At 33.9% G+C, this 18,312-nt stretch overlaps 1 protein-coding gene across 6 annotated transcripts in view; it reads left to right on the plus strand.

Moving 5' to 3' along the window:
* WDR17 (WD repeat domain 17) overlaps positions 1–18,312 on the plus strand; it is a 60,802-nt gene that overhangs the window by 16,785 nt on the left and 25,705 nt on the right. For all 6 annotated transcript variants that reach the window (XM_042808102.1, XM_042808099.1, XM_042808100.1 and 3 more), the window contains 10 exons: positions 3,335–3,463; positions 4,546–4,729; positions 6,430–6,660; positions 10,329–10,580; positions 11,299–11,421; positions 11,758–11,945; positions 13,126–13,294; positions 15,354–15,445; positions 16,609–16,691; positions 17,589–17,675. In XM_042808102.1, the coding sequence (XP_042664036.1) occupies positions 3,341–3,463; positions 4,546–4,729; positions 6,430–6,660; positions 10,329–10,580; positions 11,299–11,421; positions 11,758–11,945; positions 13,126–13,294; positions 15,354–15,445; positions 16,609–16,691; positions 17,589–17,675 (1,532 nt within the window). In that variant the 5' untranslated portion in view covers positions 3,335–3,340. The remainder of the gene's footprint in view (positions 1–3,334; positions 3,464–4,545; positions 4,730–6,429; positions 6,661–10,328; positions 10,581–11,298; positions 11,422–11,757; positions 11,946–13,125; positions 13,295–15,353; positions 15,446–16,608; positions 16,692–17,588; positions 17,676–18,312) is intronic.

Genomic DNA, 18,312 nt, shown 5'->3' on the forward strand with positions numbered 1-18,312 from the left:
AGAATCCTACAAGACATATCTGTTGTAGCTCTGAAAGAAATATTTGTGGAATTCTGTTTTAGCATCTGTAAGAGATCTTAATTTTACAGTCAGTTTTACCTGTAATCAAACCACAAATTATACAAGATTTAAGATAATATTTTTTTACAGATTAAACTTCATCAAATTAGGAACCTTTTAGCTCCCATATGAGAAGGTAAAAAAGGGGACCTGTACAAAATGAGACAAATCTGTTATTACTATCAAATAAATCTCTGTGCCCTCTTAGTGTCTCACGAGATGTTAATTTTTAATCAGTTTTACATGCAGTAAACCTAGAAACTAAACCTATGATAATCCAGTATTGTGCATCTAATTCTCTTCTACTTCACCATGGCTGTTTTTAATGTTCCTTATCTGTTTGCTGACACATCTAGTGTTTTAACCATTGTTTTCCCTGGAATCATAGCAGAAATGAAGAGTTCTGGTTCCAGGTATTAATCTGCATTTTAGTAAATTGCTATGTAATCACCTGGATTACTTTAATTTCAGAAAAAGTGATTGTTAATGGTGCCTTGCCAGTTATTTTTTTATTGTGACTGGAAAAAGTCTGTGTTGCAGTTCTGCATGTCCCAAATCCAAATATTTCTGAATGTATGTGATTGATACTTTAACTGCACAGAAGGGACCTCTGGGACTTGTAATTTAACTAAACAGTAAAAGAACACTAAATGACAAAATCAGAAGTTTGGAGTCAATTTCTTGTCACTTTGTGGTGATGATGATGATTCTTTAAAAAGATACATTTCATTCTGTGGGACTCATGTAATAACACAATGTGGACTGCATATGAATTGCAAGGTGATGCAATTTATGGAACTGTTTTCTCTAGAATCTCTAATTTATTTGTTGCAGAAGTCAGAGAATTAGTGTTGTTGGCAGAGACAGAAAGGAGGTCTAATAGCCAAAGCAGTAATCTGCAGCAGAGCTGTATCTTGTAACTTGTTTTTCTGCATATTTCTGTTCTGTTATTGTACAGTCTCCTTTACCAAAATTTTCAGAGGCTAAACATGGGTGTTTCATTTGCTTCAGGCATTTAGAACTGTCAGAATTTACAAGCATTCTTACTACAGTCAGTGATATCTTTGAGATGATCAGTCCCAAACATTCAATCTGATCTCGATTTTCTGCTAAAGAAGCACCCAAAATAAGTCTCTCTCAATTATTTTTTTTTTCACACTTTCCAAATTGAAAGAGAAAGATTTACAATCTCATGGAGGTTGCTTCTTATATTTATTCGTTATTATTTATCTGCCAAGTAGATTACCCAAACAAATAAGAAAAATGGAAGATAAAATTGATCATCCAACTTCATTTTTGTCCTTTGTATATATGCGTTAAAGTAAAATCTTACTATTTATATAATAAGCTTTTTGTCAGTACTGACTGATAGGTTCCCTTGGGTACTGTAGGTCACTATTACCATACCTCTGTAAAGTTTTTTCTTTGTGCACATTAATACTAATGTCATTCAGAAGAATATTTCCCCCTCCACACAGTTGACAGCAAATAGGTGAAGAGTGATCTGTAAACAACGTATCTCTCCTAAAGCTGTTACACAGCAATTCATTGCTTAACCAGCTCTTGCACTTAATCAGCAGTTGCTCCCTAAAAATACTTGATTGTGTTTGAAGTCTTTTTTGATTTTTAATTCCCTTTTCTTTGTGGGGCTTGAAAACATACCTAACACTTGGTAAATTGAACAGACTCTCCTTGTCTTTATAGTCTCAGCTCTTTGACCTAAAGATCCCATCCTCCGTACTCCATGTAATGTTTTTCCACATAATCTCCAATTCACCAATCTGCACAAGAAGATTCTTTGCTGCAGGAGCTCTCACTGACACAAGTGCAGTTGCTTTCCTGTATTAGGATTCTGCTGCTAGCCAGCTGGTCATATGTATGAAGAGGTTTCGGCTATGATGGGTTATCTAAAGTTCCCGTGTATGGGTAGTACTTTCAGTCGTGTTCACAGAGCCTTGTTTGGATTGATTTAACTTCTGTGCAGAAGTGGTGAGTCCTTTTTGCAGCTATTTGGACTTTGTTCTGCAATTTAGATCACCACTGCCTCAGGCTGTGATCCACCTAGTTGTCCTTGTCAACCACAGTTACGCTTGTTTGGCCACTGGAGCCTTCTGTAGTGGTGGTAAAGCCACAGTTATTTCTGCAGGTTGATGGAGCAGACATTGCATCAGCTGACAGTTGGCTCGAACCTGGAATGTTTGTATCACATGAAGACTAGTTTCTAAGTGAAGTCAGAGATTCTGTAAAAACTGATGGCCTTCCCTACTTGTATGCCGTAAATAAATGCAGCAAGGATCATTTTGAACATTTTCTTAAGTGACAGAGGTTGAGGTTGGAAGGGACCTCTGGAGGTCATCTTGTACAACCCACCCAGGTGTTAAGTTTTAATAATACTTTTGCAGATGTGTGCATTCATGGTCATAGTAGAATATGTAAATGGGTCATAGAAAAATGGCCAGGCTCATGTGCTCTAAGTAACATTTTGACATTATTGTGAATAAAATGTGGGCTAGGTGAATAATTGTTCTGGCCTAGCAAAACATTTCTTGTGGTTTTATGTTCAAGTCCGTTGTTGTCTCATTCTGAGCAGATCTGGTAGTTTGAGACTTGTTTTGGACGGTGAAGACATAGTGTGCTATACAGTAATGTTACACTAGGATTTGTGTTTTATTTTCCAGTTTACTTCAGCTTTTTGTTAAACAGTAGCTATTAAGAAAATTTAGAAAGCTTCTCCAAAAAGGATGATGATAATAAGTAATGCATAGTTGTTCTATGCAAGTGGTGTGAGGACCTTTTTAGACATGTTGCTTAACTTACTTAAAAAACATCAGCATATGGTTTATTTTGTCCATCTGTCTTCATGGGGGATGAAGGGAAGAAGAGAGCAGAGAGGGCATTACACTATAATGTAGAAAGTGTTGAACCAGACTGCAGAAGAGATTGAAAGTGATGAATAGCAGTTTCAGCTAGTACAGATCAAGAACAGTTTAAGTTTCCTTGTGTTATCCCCAACTTTTTTTTTCTCCTAAATGTATTCCATTGAATGGTATTAAAATCCCTTTCTTGTGTAGCACTGAAGCCTCTGAACATCTGCTTGGCTTTCTTTTGGATACATTAATTTGTATCTCATAAACAGAAGATATTGCTGTTAAAACATAAAGGCTAGCTATATTTTTAAGGTATATATGTATATGTTATTTATGAGAACGTAAATGTTTTATTCTGTTCTTTAACATTCTGCCATCTTGTTGTCTAATGAATTTCTGTTTTAAAGGCAAAAATGTCACAGGTTAAACAAGTGGGACTTTTAGCTGCTGGATGTCAGCCATGGAACAAAGATGTATGTGCTGCTAGTGGGGACAGATTTGCCTACTGTGCTACCCTTGCTATTTATATTTATCAGGTAAGATTATTTTTAGGTAACAGACCAGTTACATTTTTACACTGTTGCCTATCTGACTTTGAACCCTTTCAATAAACGTTTCTACAATGCTTTCAGAATTATGATTGCTGCTGAGATGTCTGTGTAAAACTCAGTCTTCCATTCAAGATAGCCCTTCCAAATTATTTTTTGTCCTTGTTATAGCTAGTGCAGAAGATTGATGTAAACTTTATATCTGAAGTTGTATATGTCAAGAATTAATCTTAAAAGACAGACTGTCCATCAAGCAAATACTTGAGATGAATGAAGTGCAGTGATAAAGAGCGGGTTCTGAGAGAAATGAGGCAATTCCACCGTTTCATTTGAAGCTGTAGTGTAAAAGTAGTTTTTTGAAGTAGGTTAGTCCACTGTGCAAAGTTGTGGAACCAGTGGCCCACCTTTCTTTGATTTGGAATAAGTTATTACTTTTTTCCTTTCTGAACTGCTCAGCACCATGGTCTTCTGAAGTTCACAGTTACTATACATCAACACCTAACAAAAAAACAGAAATGCTGTGACATGGAATATTCAGACTGAGAAATATGTCGGGAAATAAAGGATGTCCTTACTTTGTCTTCAGGAGTTATACTGCTTGTAGGATTAAAACAAACAAAATTTACTGTGCCAGATTTGGGCATTTGATTTATTTTTTTTTTAGTTGTACTAAGTGATTTAAGACATGAGAAGGATTTCAAACTCATTTTCATATTCTATCCTGTTTAACACCTTGTAGATTTCTAAATGACAGTTGCCATGCCTATAAATAAAGCATTTTAGGTTTGTGTTTGAGAGCAGTTATTAATGGAATATAATAGTTCATAAGTGACAAGAGGATAGACTATGGTAATACTGGTTGGGCTAATTGAATATATGTCAACTTTTCTGTCCAGGTCAAATGTATGAGAATTTTATTTATTGAGATGTGAGGTACTGGCAATTGTTAAATCCACTATATATTCATCTGTAAGTCTGATACTGTTATACAAACTACTCTTCAACCCAACAGTACTTAAAGTGAGTGTACAAAATATGTGTTTCTAAAATGAATTTTACTTGTTGTTTAGCTGGATCACCGATACAATGAATTCAAGCTCCGGGCAATTATGTCTGAGCATAAGAAGACAATCACAGCCATATCTTGGTGCCCCCACAATCCTGACATGTTTGCAAGTGCCAGTGCAGATAGTTTAGTGATTGTTTGGAATGTGACTGAACAGAAAATTGTGGCCAAGCTGGACAATACAAAAGGTATTTCAGACATGGAGATCTATTTGATCCATACAGCTTTTTCATCCACAGGTATCAGAAATGCTTGAAATAAAATAAACTCTAAGCAGTTGGTAGGCCAGAAGTCAGATTTGTTGCAATTCATTTTAGAAAATTATGATAGTGTATTTGAGTAAATTGCTCTGAACCATCTAGTAATTGGTAAAGAAAGAGGTTATTCTTTTTTCTAAATTACATTACCAATTCATGAATTTACTTTGCTATTGATTTCTTGTTGAGCAGGACAAAAAAAAATTAAGTTTTAAACCTTGTGTGTTTTCATGATAACTTTATAGAATTGAATGCAAATAAAGTGTAGCCTTCAATAGATTCAAGTATAAATTATCAGTGAATTTGAAAAACAGTTTTTGTTTAAATACCCTAATGCTTGTCTACCTGTATCTTCTCTGAGGACTTGAAACTGCTGATTTGGAGATTGTAATAGAAGAGTAGGGGGTTAAATGTCTGTGTCTGTCACCTTTCCCTGCCCGGTTCTGATTCATATCCTTCAGTCAAATCCAGTACCTGTATTTTTGTTCAGTCAATCTCTGTCAGGTGTCCTTGACTCCTACATTTGCATTTTTAGAGAATAGGTACAATCCAAGAACAATCAGTGTCTCAGGATCTTCTAAGACATTTTGAAACCCCCTACTCTGTTCTTTCCAGAATACATAGGATACCTCTGAAAATCTTGTACATCTTGCATATCCTGCAAAAGGAACAAGTAGGAGAAAAATCACACTGATTTGATCTATTCTAAAAGGAATATTGTATCAGTTTATGCATTAATATAAAAGCTGATACTTATTTTTCAATAGATTGCTTGTTTAAAAAACTACTTCAGCCAATGAATACATGTGAAAGAAGTCTGGCTATTATTTTAAACTTTTAAAAATCTAATTTATATTTAGGATAATATGTTTAAACCTCCTAGTAATGCTGCTTTTTTTGTCTTTGACACTGCCATATTAAAGTGTCTAAATACAGTTTTGAATTTTCAGCTTGAGGAGTTTGTCTTACCATCATTTATTCCTCAGACACACGTTATTAAGTTATGAGGATAATGAGGGTTGGAGACGTTAAGGTCAAAATCCTTAAACTGGAATGCCTACAGTTAGGTGTTAGGCAACTGCACTAAAACTGCCATATATCCTGAAGAAAGCTATCAAAAGTTTCTTTTGATTACAGAGCTAGTTTTCCAATTTTATCACAAATACCTGCTTCTGTTGTATTTATCTCTAAATGTAATATCTTTGTGTTTTGTAAAAACAGGCATTTTAAAGTTTTCAGTATTTTACCAGCTTAGTAGCAAGCAGCTTACAGTAACACATAATGGTGAATGGAATTGTGAACGAATGAAAGTATTGTGTACAGGATCAGGCTTATCCTCTTTCACATGTGTGATTGGATTTGGCACTAATGAAGTGTAGGTATCATAAAATAAAGCTCATCAAAGTAGCATTAAAACAGTTTGGGAAATAATTCTACTTCCTGCCTATGGATGTGTGTAGTTTACTTCTACACCATAAGATGTTCACACAGTTGTCTAAATTTCAGTCTAATCATTTTTATGTATAATAATTCTTTCTACAGCTTTTCAAGAATGTTGCTGATACTGGGTCAAGCAGTAATACAATGAATTTCATATCCTGGTTCTTATAAAGTTTACCTGTATGTTTCAGGAATTCCTGCGTCACTTAGCTGGTGCTGGAACGCAGGTGATGCCGTTGCATTTGTATCCCACAGAGGTCCGTTGTACATTTGGACTATCTCAGGACCTGACAGCGGGTTAACAGTACACAGAGAAGCACATAGTTTCTTGTCAGATATCAGTCTGTTTAGATGGCATCCAAAGAAAAAAGGAAAAGTAGTATTTGGACATACTGATGGAAGCCTATCTATTTTTCAGCCAGGTAAAAACCGATATGGTAAAATGTTTATTTTTATATAGCTGTATCTCTTGTCTCTGTATATGTGTAGAATTCTGTGCTTTTTTCATTTAGGTTTTGCAATGTATGTACACATATAAAACTTGTTCTTAGTTCACAGTATTCTTACTTCTTCAATATCACAAAAATAGGTTTTCTTAGATAAAGAGTGCAGAGCATTTTCTTTGCATCTTCTCCCTTTTATGGCCAAGATAACATTGCAATTTTCGACAAGTATAATAAACTGGATTTTTAGGGAATGATAACAGCCATGATCTAGTGAACTGATTCCCAGCAAGTTTTTCTGAATGGACTGACTTGAATCTTTCACTTAGTCTCTTACTTTGCTTGCATTTGTTCTGGAGTTCTCTGCTTCATATTCGAGTCCTCTGCACTTTTGTAGGTGGAATCTCACGTCATGCTTCTTATTATCTTAGTGATTCTGTTCTGTCAAAGAGTATATAGGAAAATATTTATCTCTTTGTCTGAAATCCACCAAGCACATTTGTGCATACTTTATGAATAGTCTAGTACCCTGCTAATTAAGGTGTCTTGATGATAAGCTCATTTGAGGTTAAAATTTAGCACTCTTTCATAAACAGTTTTCTACAAAGACAGATACCTATATTACGTGGACTCTTTCAGGGTTTTCTTCTGGTTACTTCTTTTTCCTCCACTAAAAACTGATTTTCAACTTTGTGAGAAAAATAGTTCTTTAAATAATACGTTAATTTTACGTAGTATTATGCTCCAACAGACATGCAAAATTTATTCTCTTTCAGTTCACTCTACTAAGTTGCCACTCAGGATGTCACAGAGAATAGATTCCCTTGCTTCTGTAGTGGTGATTGAACTAGTATTGGCATTGGGAAAAGAAAACCTATTTTAATGTGATAATCTCAAAATATGTATCAAACTGAGACTTTCACGAAGTTTGTCTAGAATGGTTTGAATATGAAAGTAGAAAGAATAGAAAATAATTTAAAATGTCAAAATTATGTTCTGCAAATGCAAATATAATATTGGCTAAAAAAGCTAGCAGCAGTGGCCGTTTTGTATGTATCACAACTGAAGTTACTGTAAAAATTTGTTTATTATCCACTGCTGCTGGGGAAAGACAAAGAAATTTTTTAGGTAAGAACAAAGATGTGTTTAAGAACAGATTATGAAAATTTTGGTGAACAAATAAATTCATTAAAATATGTTTCAAAATTAGGTAAATACTGAGAAATAGGTTATATCACTATAATAAAATATAAGTACTGTTACTGTGGTTATACTTTAATAAATTAATATGTGTTCTAGCAGTTAGATGTAAATGTTCAAGTTATCTATCAACTGTGGGTTTATAGTTTGCAATTTATAGTCAAAATTCATCTGACTTCTGTAACTGCTAGCTTTTAAAAAATAACAGTACATAGAAGAAAGTGATATCAAAGGATAAATACAGGCCCTTTATTAAAAAAAAAAGAGGAGGGGGATGGGACATACAGAATTGGTAATTTTCAATAAAGAATAGAAAGCTAATTTTTTGCTTTGAGATTGAAGTTCAGCCCTCATATACCTCATATCAGAATGTGTAAAATGACTTGTTATTGGACCAGAACTTAGTTTGTCATCAAGTGAAATAATTTTCTTTTTTTAAATAAATTCCTATCCCTTACTTCTAAAGGTTTCAGTCCTTTTGTAGGATATCCTACAAAACGCTATCTTGAGAGAACCTGAACAACCACAAATTCCTGTTAATTGCTTGAAAGTCCAGTGTAACTGATTCATTGAAGGCTCTAGTCTTCCTATTTAAGTGTGAGTCACTGCTGCACAATTAGCAGACTACACAACTTGTCTTTTTTTGTTATCTACTTTGGTTTTTGGTTTGTGGCTGTGCCTTTTTATTAACTCCAGACTATCCATTAATGTAGCAGAAAATTTAGTGTGAAGAAAATATATGCAAGGATTTAAGTTTAGTACCCTGTTTTTTAAAGAGATACAGTGCAGTCATGTAGAGCCAGATGTTCTGTACTAGTTTACCTTTCATTTGTTCTCAAGATAGGCACAGCTTACTTAAATGACCTGTGACTCAGTTGCATGATTCACAGTGCTGATGTCTTCTTTTAATGGAAAATAAAATTTAACAGGGTTTCCATGAGGTTTGCTTCTGGACTCTTTTGTGAAGCACAGGTAAAATTGAATAGCTCCCAGATAGCCATACTCTCCCACCAGTTGATTGTGCTTTCTTGGGACTGAAGTGTTTGAACATAACTGGCTTTGATCACTCAAGGACTTTTTGCCTTTAGTTATTGTAAAGTTAACTGAAAAATGGCAATTCTGCTTTGTTGTCAGTTCTTGGTTTTCATTTGAATAATGATTTTCGTTCAGCAAAAAAGCTGAACTAAAGTGTAAGCAGGGGACATTGTTAAAGAAAGTGGGAATTCCAAAGTTTTTGGCAAATTTAAAGCAGCTATCTGATGACATTTTTGATGTTATTCCTGATCCTTCAAAAAAGATAACTGCACCTTTGTAGTTGTCTTATGTACAAACATAAATGGAATGGGAATCAGTTTATGTTGTTAATTGTTGCACAGTCTTAAATTATGTCCCCCATTTCTGGTAATTGATTTATAAAGTTACCCTAGATATAATGTGCACTAATAGTATTTTCCCTGGAGTAGTTACAGCATTCAGAATGTTCCCCACTGAACAAAAGCTTTTCAACTTTTTTTTAGTATGTATCAGAATTGGCTTTGTTCTACATCAATCATTAAGTAATATAGGTAGGTCTTGGCATTTATAATACTGTGACAAATTAACTGTATTCTTCATTATCAAAATTGAAAATTAGATTAAAAACTGATAAATTGAAGACATCGATTCCTTATTTCTAGAAAAGATGTATAAAATGAGTTTTCTTAAATACAAGATCACAAGGTCAAAAATGTAGATCTATATTGTTTAACTATTCATTTGGTCTGTACATTATCTTGTAAAACTAAGAGCCAGCTCTCCGTAAAAACAAAAAGTAGGAAATAAACATGATGTTAAAAATTGTGGTTCTAAATACAATGGATCATCAAGTGAAATATATCTTCTGTTATGCAGATATCAAATTAGATATTTAAAGACCTGTTCTGGCTTCACCTAGGAAAATCTGTGAATGCTTCATAATTGCACACATAGTTTTGAGGAATAAAATAAATGAAAGGCCATTGTTCATAAACACTTCTTTGACTGCCTCAATTTCTTTTTTTTTCTAGCTTATACTGCCTTTATTTTGTCTGTATTTGCTGTGGTATACAGATTTACTTATACTCAAATTACTTGTATTTTAAACTGTGCTGCAGGCACATGGAAATTTTTATGAAAATGTATATGATTTAACGTACTTTTTTTTTAGTATAACATTATATTAATAAACCTGTCAGCTGTTTCTGTTTTCTGCTATATTAAAAATAAAGTCAGATCTGATGAAGCCTGATGGAGATTTGACTACTTCAAGTCAAATATTGCAAAGCCAGCTTTATTACTTTCACTGTTGCAGACAGTAGAGTAAGCTACTGAAAATTTCAGAGATATAAAAATAATGCTTGCAAACCTTGTAACTATTGAAAGAATATACTTGATTTAATTTTGAAATAATGTTTTTTGTGCCATTAAAGGTTCTAAAAATCAAAAACATGTCTTAAGACCAGAGTCTCTTGAAGGAACAGATGAAGAAGATCCAATTACAGCACTGGAGTGGGACCCTTTGTCAACTGACTACCTTCTTGTTGCTAATTTACATAATGGTATTCGACTAGTTGATTCTGAATCTCTGTCCTGTATCACAACTTTTAATTTTCCCAATGCAGCAGCATCTGTTCAGTGTTTAGCCTGGGTTTCTAGTGCACCTGGAATGTTTATAACTGGAGGTAAGCCTTTTATTTCCTAATTTATACAAAGGTAATAAATATAGGACTGAGTCCTCAAAATTGATACTTCAAGTTTGACCTTACTGTTTCTTAACATTTCTACAAATAAAAGCATGCATGCATTGTACAAAAAACACCAACCCATAAAACTGTAGAAAGGAACAGAAAATTACACTGAGCAGTTTTTACTTGTTTCGTATTTGTTGGGTACATAAACAAGTGACTTTATTTTTTCTACTAAATAAAATTTTCCCCATGCACACATTAGCAACAAATATGAGTTACTTTGGGAATAGGAATAAAAATATATTGTAATAGTGGATGTCACTTCTTGACCCCCTGCTTTTCTTTCTTTATTTTCAGAAGGATTTAAAAACAACAAAAAAAATGTAATTCTTCTACACCACAGACATTACTGCTCAGGTTAAACTAATGAATAAGAAAAGTGAGACTGTGAGAATATTTTATAATGAGCGAGGTTCCATAGAGTTTATCTACTGAAGTTTAAATAACAAATGTTAATTATTGTTGTTAATAGTGATATTACCATGGAGATGACAGTGCCTGATTATAAAATAATTCTTAGGATTCTAAATTTAATTTATTGTTGTATTTTTGCTTAAATCAGTTCTTAAGCTTTATGCCTCTGTGTACAGTAAAAAGAGGATAATAAATTAAAAAAAAATAAATATATTTGTATGTTTTTTTAAAACCTCAGATTCTCAGGTTGGTGTGTTACGTATTTGGAATGTTTCACGTACAACACCTATAGATAATTTTAAGTTGAAGAAAACTGGTTTCCATGGTTTGCATGTGCTAAGTTCTCCTCCAAAGAAAAAGTGTAAGTATAATTTTGATTGTTATTCACTGCAATGGCTGCAAGTTAAGAAAATCTTGTTTGTGATTCTTTTTATATCCAGGTCAATCTCTGTACGTTTCTATCAGCTCTGTAGTTCTTAATTAAACAGTGTATCCTCTGGTGCCAGTGAACTAGACAAAAGTCTAAAGGATCAAGCACTCCATAAGGTCCCTTCTTTAGTAGGCCAGGCTTCACACAGGAATTTCTTTTGTTTTTAATCTTGTTGGAAGACAAAGCATTTTATTCTTTAGAATCATTGCTTATTATTACATGAAAAATAAACTTATCTGTTTATATCTTTTGCTTTATTTTGTTAAGCTTATTTATCACAGCATCCTACTAAAAATCACCATACATCCTCAACAAGTGAGGCTGTTCCTCCTCCAACTTTAACCCAAAACCAAGCATTTTCTCTTCCTCCTGGTCACGCTGTCTGTTGCTTCATGGATGGTGGAGTGGGGCTTTACGACATAGGAGCCAAAAAGTGGGATTTCCTTAGAGATTTGGTACGTTTTACCACTGTCTTTGGGATGACTGTTTATTAGACTTAGACACTTTCTTCCAACAGCAAAAAATGGAGGATGAAGTCTTCGCAGCACTGTAAAACAGTTTCTATCACTTAAGAGTCTAAATTTATAGGAAACAAAATGACAGTTCTGAAGTTGAAAGTAATTCTTTATTGGAAAAGGATGAATCCTTTTGGAAGTATTCTGGGAGTTTGTTTTCATCCAGAAATAAAGATTTAAGGGCTTGGGCTTTTTTTTAACTGAAATTTTAATTCGATGGCCTTCTCAGATACACTATCTGAATGGTTTTCTGTAATACAGAATAAAAGTTCTGGTCAAATCAGAGAGAAAAAATACATGCATTGCAGTGAGATCACTCGGATTAAAATGACAAAGACTGAATTATTAAATCTTTGAAGCAGAAACTCAAAAATGGGTTTGCCACATATTTAGGTGAGCAGCCTCTTCACTGCATTTTTCTTTTTCCCCGTTCCCTTTTCATTGGAAAAACTTTAATAATTCTCAGCTGTACTCCCATACATGTTTGAATAGAGTTGGTGTTATTTTTCTATTTTTACTGGGTTTGGTCCTGTAAAACAACTGAGGCTTAAAAAACATTCTTACATATTATCTGTTTTTTCATGTATATGTCGCGTTAAATTCTAAATTCTACAGATATATATCCTAGAAGACAAGCAATTGAATGTGAAATTTCTAATGGATTGAAGTTTAAACTGCAATAGACTATATTTGGAAACAGGAAATTCAGTGGAATACTAGAAAACTTGTAGAACATGATCAACACACTGAAGCTTTATTTGTTCAGTCAGTTACTTTTTACCTAAAGGGCAAAATTAATTCTGTTTTTAAAAATTCTTCTTTTTTGTTTAGCTTAAGTTTTTTTGATTCTACTTTTTACCAACTCTGTTCCAGTGGAAAATGCTAACAACTCACTGGCATTGCATCACGCCATTATTTCAAGGCAGAATTTTTGTGTGTATAGTCCAAGCTATTTTATGCCTTTTCATTTTGACTGATTTGCTATAACATACAGGTTTTTTGGAACTCATCATTGACCTGACAGGTTATAATACAATGTATTTTAGAGTTTGATCTAGAGTTGGAATTCTGAAAAAAATCAAATGTAATAAAAATGGATTAAATATTTGTTTCATTTAAGGGACATGTTGAGACCATCTTTGATTGCAAATTCAAACCTGATAACCCTGATCTTCTTGCTACAGCTTCATTTGATGGCACAATAAAAGTTTGGGACATAAATACTTTAACAGCAGTTTACACATCTCCTGGTAATGAGGGGGTTATTTATTCCCTTTCTTGGGCTCCAGGTAAGAATACTTTGCTTTAGGTCTAAATGTTCTTTGAATAAGCACTGACTAGCAGAGTTTGTGTTTAAAAATTATTAGTTTTAAATAGAAGGGTATCTTTTAAGCAAAACTGAACTATTATCTGTGAAACCTGTAGAACTGAATGTTTCAGACCTTGTTGAGGCTTACCCTTATGAGGAACGATCTCAGTATTTCATACTGAGTCAGAATGGAGGGAGAAAAATCTCCAGAACCTTTCTAGCATTACAGTATGCAGATAATGGAAAGGCTTTCTTTACATGGGAAGCAGCTAATTAAAGGAATTCAGATTCTGTTTTGTGCTGAAAAAGTGGAACGCATGTGTTCAGTTCTTTCTTCTTCTTTGTGCAGGATTCTAATCACTGAGGAGCTCTGCTTTTACTTTATTAGAATAGGGAGTACCTTTTCTGCAAAGCATCTACTTTTTCTCAGAGAACTCATTGAAGTCAGTGGGAAGTTTTCTTCTTAAAACTGTTCTGCATCCCACTTTGGTGAACCTGGGAGTACATTTCTGATAGTTACTAATGTCAGTAGTTGATGATAAGTAGGCTTTCTTGTTGTGTTTTAACTCTTTGGACAGTGGATGCATTTTTTTAAAGTCTAAATAATACAACTCACTGCCTTTCTCTCCTGTGCTTTTAAACTAATAATAGCTGACAGGAAAATAATATTGTGATGAGAAGCTTAATGTAGTCTGTATATGTGAAATTAATTTGCACTTTTTCAGTTTCTGAGAGTCTCTTGCACTTTGTTCCTCTTCACAGATAATTTTTCTTGCTACAGGGAAATTATGGCAATATGAAACATGGCGTTTTCTTTTGTGTTATTTTTTTTTGAAATTTAAATCCAGTTTGTAGTAGTGTCTCACACGGAGAATAGTTTGTTCACTGGGGGGTGCTTTTCAAGTCTATTTTTTTTTTTGTTTTATTTTGTGGTTTTGTTTTGGTTTGGTTTTGTTGTTGTTTGTTTTGGTTTGGCTTTGTTTTGGGTTTTTTTTGTTTTGTTTTAAAGTAAATTTGGGCTAATTGGAAGCATGTGTTTCAACTTCAGTTCCTTACCATCCTGTCCAAAAGTTCCTGTCCATCCCAGACAGAACTTGCCCTGCTTCTTTCACATCACTTACACCTAGAGAGTGGCCCTCCACCTTATACTTTATCCCTAATATATAATCCAATGCATGCCACCATTTACTTGTGTTCTCTAAAGATCTTTGAACACAGTGATTACCCTCTTTTTTCTCTTTTTCTCCCTATCGTTCTCCTACCTGAATCTTTCCTTCTTATATGGGTACCTTTCTAGACTCCATCTGCATAGATTGCCTTTTCCACCTCAGAAGTGTGGTATAAAATAGCCATCAAAACTTTTATATAATATGCCATGTAGCTATTTAGAAAAAAGTATAGATATATTGGGATAGAGGGTCACTGTGGTGTGGAGAATTTGGTGGCTTTTGGGTTAGGCCTGAATTCAGTTTTCAGGTTCCCACTATGGAGTCATTCAGGTTTTCTGCACTGTAGAGTGTCGTTACAGATTCAGGTACATTCTTGTTGGGTTTAGGTGCTGTAGTGGTGCAAGATTTAATAAAACAAAGTACTGTTATATGTTCTGTCACATTCTTCCTGATTTGTCATAGTAGGCAACTTTAAAAGAAAACGGTGTAGTTGCTACAACTTTAAGCTTGAAACATTGATATTGTATCTCTTTTTCAGTTTGAGCTATAAGCATCATGGACATTATTTTCTTGTCACCTTAACTACAAGCCTTTCAGCAGGCATTGAGAATACTTTTTACAAGAAGACACCTTTTATTTTTCCCTTTCCTCAAAATAGGAATGTAGAAAAGCAGCTCAGGCTTTTGTTGAAATTGGTATTTGTGACTTACTATCAAATGCTGTCTTTAAACTGTGAAACACTCTTGTTGATGTGCTCTTGATGTCTTCTGTTTATATTACATTTCCTGAATTTAAGGTAGAAACACGTTAGTCAAACAATATTGTGATCCTGTATTTCTTGTTAGATTTTAATAATATTTTTTTTTAAAGGAGATCTGAACTGCATAGCAGGTGCAACATCCAGAAATGGTGGCTTCATCTGGGATGTCCCAAAAGGCAAAATGATAACCAGATTCAGTGAGGTAAAATGAGATTACTTCTTTTTTGTCTATATGAAAAGTAAGTTAGTCATTCCCTCTAGTGTCAATAAATAAAGACAGGTCAAAGTTCATATGTTTTAAAAGTTGCTATAATATAAAAATCTATAGAGAGAATGATGTGGGTGCCAGTTTATCTCTGAGGCAGAAGTATTTTTGCTTCCTCAGCCTGGGTTTGTGACATGAGGATGATGAAGGACCAGATGATCTCCATTATTTTAAAATCAGTTCTGCAGTGATACGCAGCAAAAGCATAGCTAATTATTTCTTAAATGTGTATCTGTATATGGACATTTAGTCTTTAATCTGGGTATCAAAGTGTAAAATGATGTTCTGTATTTTCAAACCTAAGGCCCAGAAAAAAAGCTTCAGTCCCTGAAGTCTAGACCAATAGAGCTCCATTTTGCAGCACAATAAACAGTATGCCTGATTTAGAAAATTGCCTTGTATTACCTGAAATCTATGCAGGCATTTGCAAGTCCTGAAACTGTAGCATAATTGTTATTGGCAGAAGGATCTAATTAATACTGTGTTGTAGTATTCTGTACTATTTTGTATATTCTTAGTTTATAGCTGTAACCTTCAGATTATACAGACATAATTAACTGTAGCGTCTGCATCAGAGGACAAAGGATGCTCTTTAAGAAGACAGAGATGGTGGAGGGGGGAGGCAGAAAGCATGCATACATTGAGGTGTTCCTGAGTTCTAACAATCAGATGATTTGCACTTGTACTACCAATCATCACGGTCGTCCTGATACACGTCCTACTTAAGTATTCACATACCACAATTATTCATGCCCACTAACTTCATTATTCCAACAAGTAGCTTTATTCAAGCTTCAGGTTTATATAGTTATGGGTTGCTCATTCTTCAACTTGACCCAGTTCTGTCTCTTGGATCCTGGAAAGTATGGCAGTTTTACTGTGTCTCTCCTCAGTTCCAATTTTTTGGACTTGGATTCTCAAATATCCCAGCTATACCGGGGACTCGTTATAATGTATTTTTGTACAGTATACTTTACTGGGAGAAAAGGGCTGAAGCCATTAGGAGCTTCATCTTTTTTCAAATGAAAAAGATGAGTCAATAGATGAGAGAAAAAGGGGTGAATTATTTCTTATTGATAGGTATTTTGCATTTTTTGAAGCATGGAAAGAATGGAATCTTCTGCATTGCCTGGAGTCATAAAGATTCCAAAAGAATAGCAACCTGCAGCGGTGATGGATTTTGGTGAGTGTTACTGGAAGAAAAAAAAAATTGCTAAATGCACTTCTCAAGTTAGTAAACTTTGACAGTACAGTCAGCAATTAATTTAAAAGCTTTTCTTACTGGAGAAAACTTGGATTATATTAATCTCCTGTCCTTGTTAGGATATATTTTTCATGATTTTAAGAAAAAAATAAAGATGTTTGCAAAAGGAATAGTGTCTAAGACACTGATAGTGAAACTAAACATTGATTTTTATTTAGTCAAGAATATTCTTCTAGGTTTCTTATCTGTAGATATGGAGGATGTTTTTCAAAAGCTAACCCACTTTACTTGTCTTAATTTTTAATTTTTTTTCCAAGTTTGTTATTTCAAGAACTAGGAATCACTGCTTTAGAACAAAGTAATTGCAGTTATACTGTTCCAGGAGTGTAATAGCTTATGTGTAAAAACTTGCAAATGCCCATTGAGAACAATTTTGCATGTATTCTGTTTCAATTCTTTTCATTCTTTTCCGTTGCTTCTCATGTTATTTTAGCTCAAACATAACGAGCATGAATTTTAGAAAACAATCAACTTTTTTTTTTTTTTTTTTTTAAATCCCTAAGGATCTATTTGTACCTTAAAGCCATAACTACAGCTTTAGATTTTGGGCTGTGAGGATCCTTTCAGGGAGGGAGGTACCACAGTAGATATCTTTACAGCCTCTCTGAAGGAACATGGTCTCTGACGTCCAATTAAATGTTTTGTTTGGAAATATATAGTTAGCCTTATAGTTAAGGGCCTGTAGGAATAAAGATTTCTCATATTCTTTCTGTATACTTTTTTTGCTATCTGGCTTATTTGCACAGAATCAAATTTGACTTTTGGATAGCTTACTCAGAATGCATTCTTCCTCATAATATTACACTGTAATTTCAGTATTATTCGAACCATTGATGGCAAGGTTCTTCACAAGTACAAACATCCAGCTGCAGTGTTTGGCTGTGATTGGAGTCAAAATAACAAGTAAGTAAAAACTAACCCGAAGAATTGATAATATTTACTATTTAAATTGATTACCAATAAAGTAACTCAAAGTTATTTAGAACATGATATTTACTGTGGTATTAGAGCACTGAAATTGTTTCTGTTCCACAGTAGGGTATGTCTGTAGCAGCTCTATACTTCCAGTAGTGTATTTTATTGCCCAGCATGAACTTACTTAGCTTTCAAAAGAGGATCTTTTCATATTGATGAGAGAAAAAAAAAATTATCTGGCTGAATATATAATGGGGGGAAAAAAAAAAGCAGACATTCAATACCAGGAAAGAGAGGTTTAGGTTGATTTCCTTTTAATGACTGCTAAGTTGGAGATCCAGCAGGCAACTAAATACACTGTGATATATGTTAATTTTGCAGATAATTCCCAATAACAACATGACAATTCTTCGTAAAAGACAATTATACAGTAATTCAGTCTATTAATAGTTGTGTGTTGGGTGCTTGGTCAGACTGTAGTCTATTCCCTGTTGCAACTAGTCTATTCTAAATACTAATGGGTCTTTATCAGTTTTTTTTTCTGATTCTGTATATTTAATTGGGTTATCAATGATTACATCCTAGAGACGAAGAAGCAAAAATATGCTATTTTTTAAAGTAAATT

The sequence above is a fragment of the Tyto alba genome, unplaced genomic scaffold (genome assembly GCF_018691265.1).
Source record: "Tyto alba isolate M040663 unplaced genomic scaffold, T.alba_DEE_v4.0 Super-Scaffold_6, whole genome shotgun sequence".
NCBI classification, from domain to species: domain Eukaryota; kingdom Metazoa; phylum Chordata; class Aves; order Strigiformes; family Tytonidae; genus Tyto; species Tyto alba.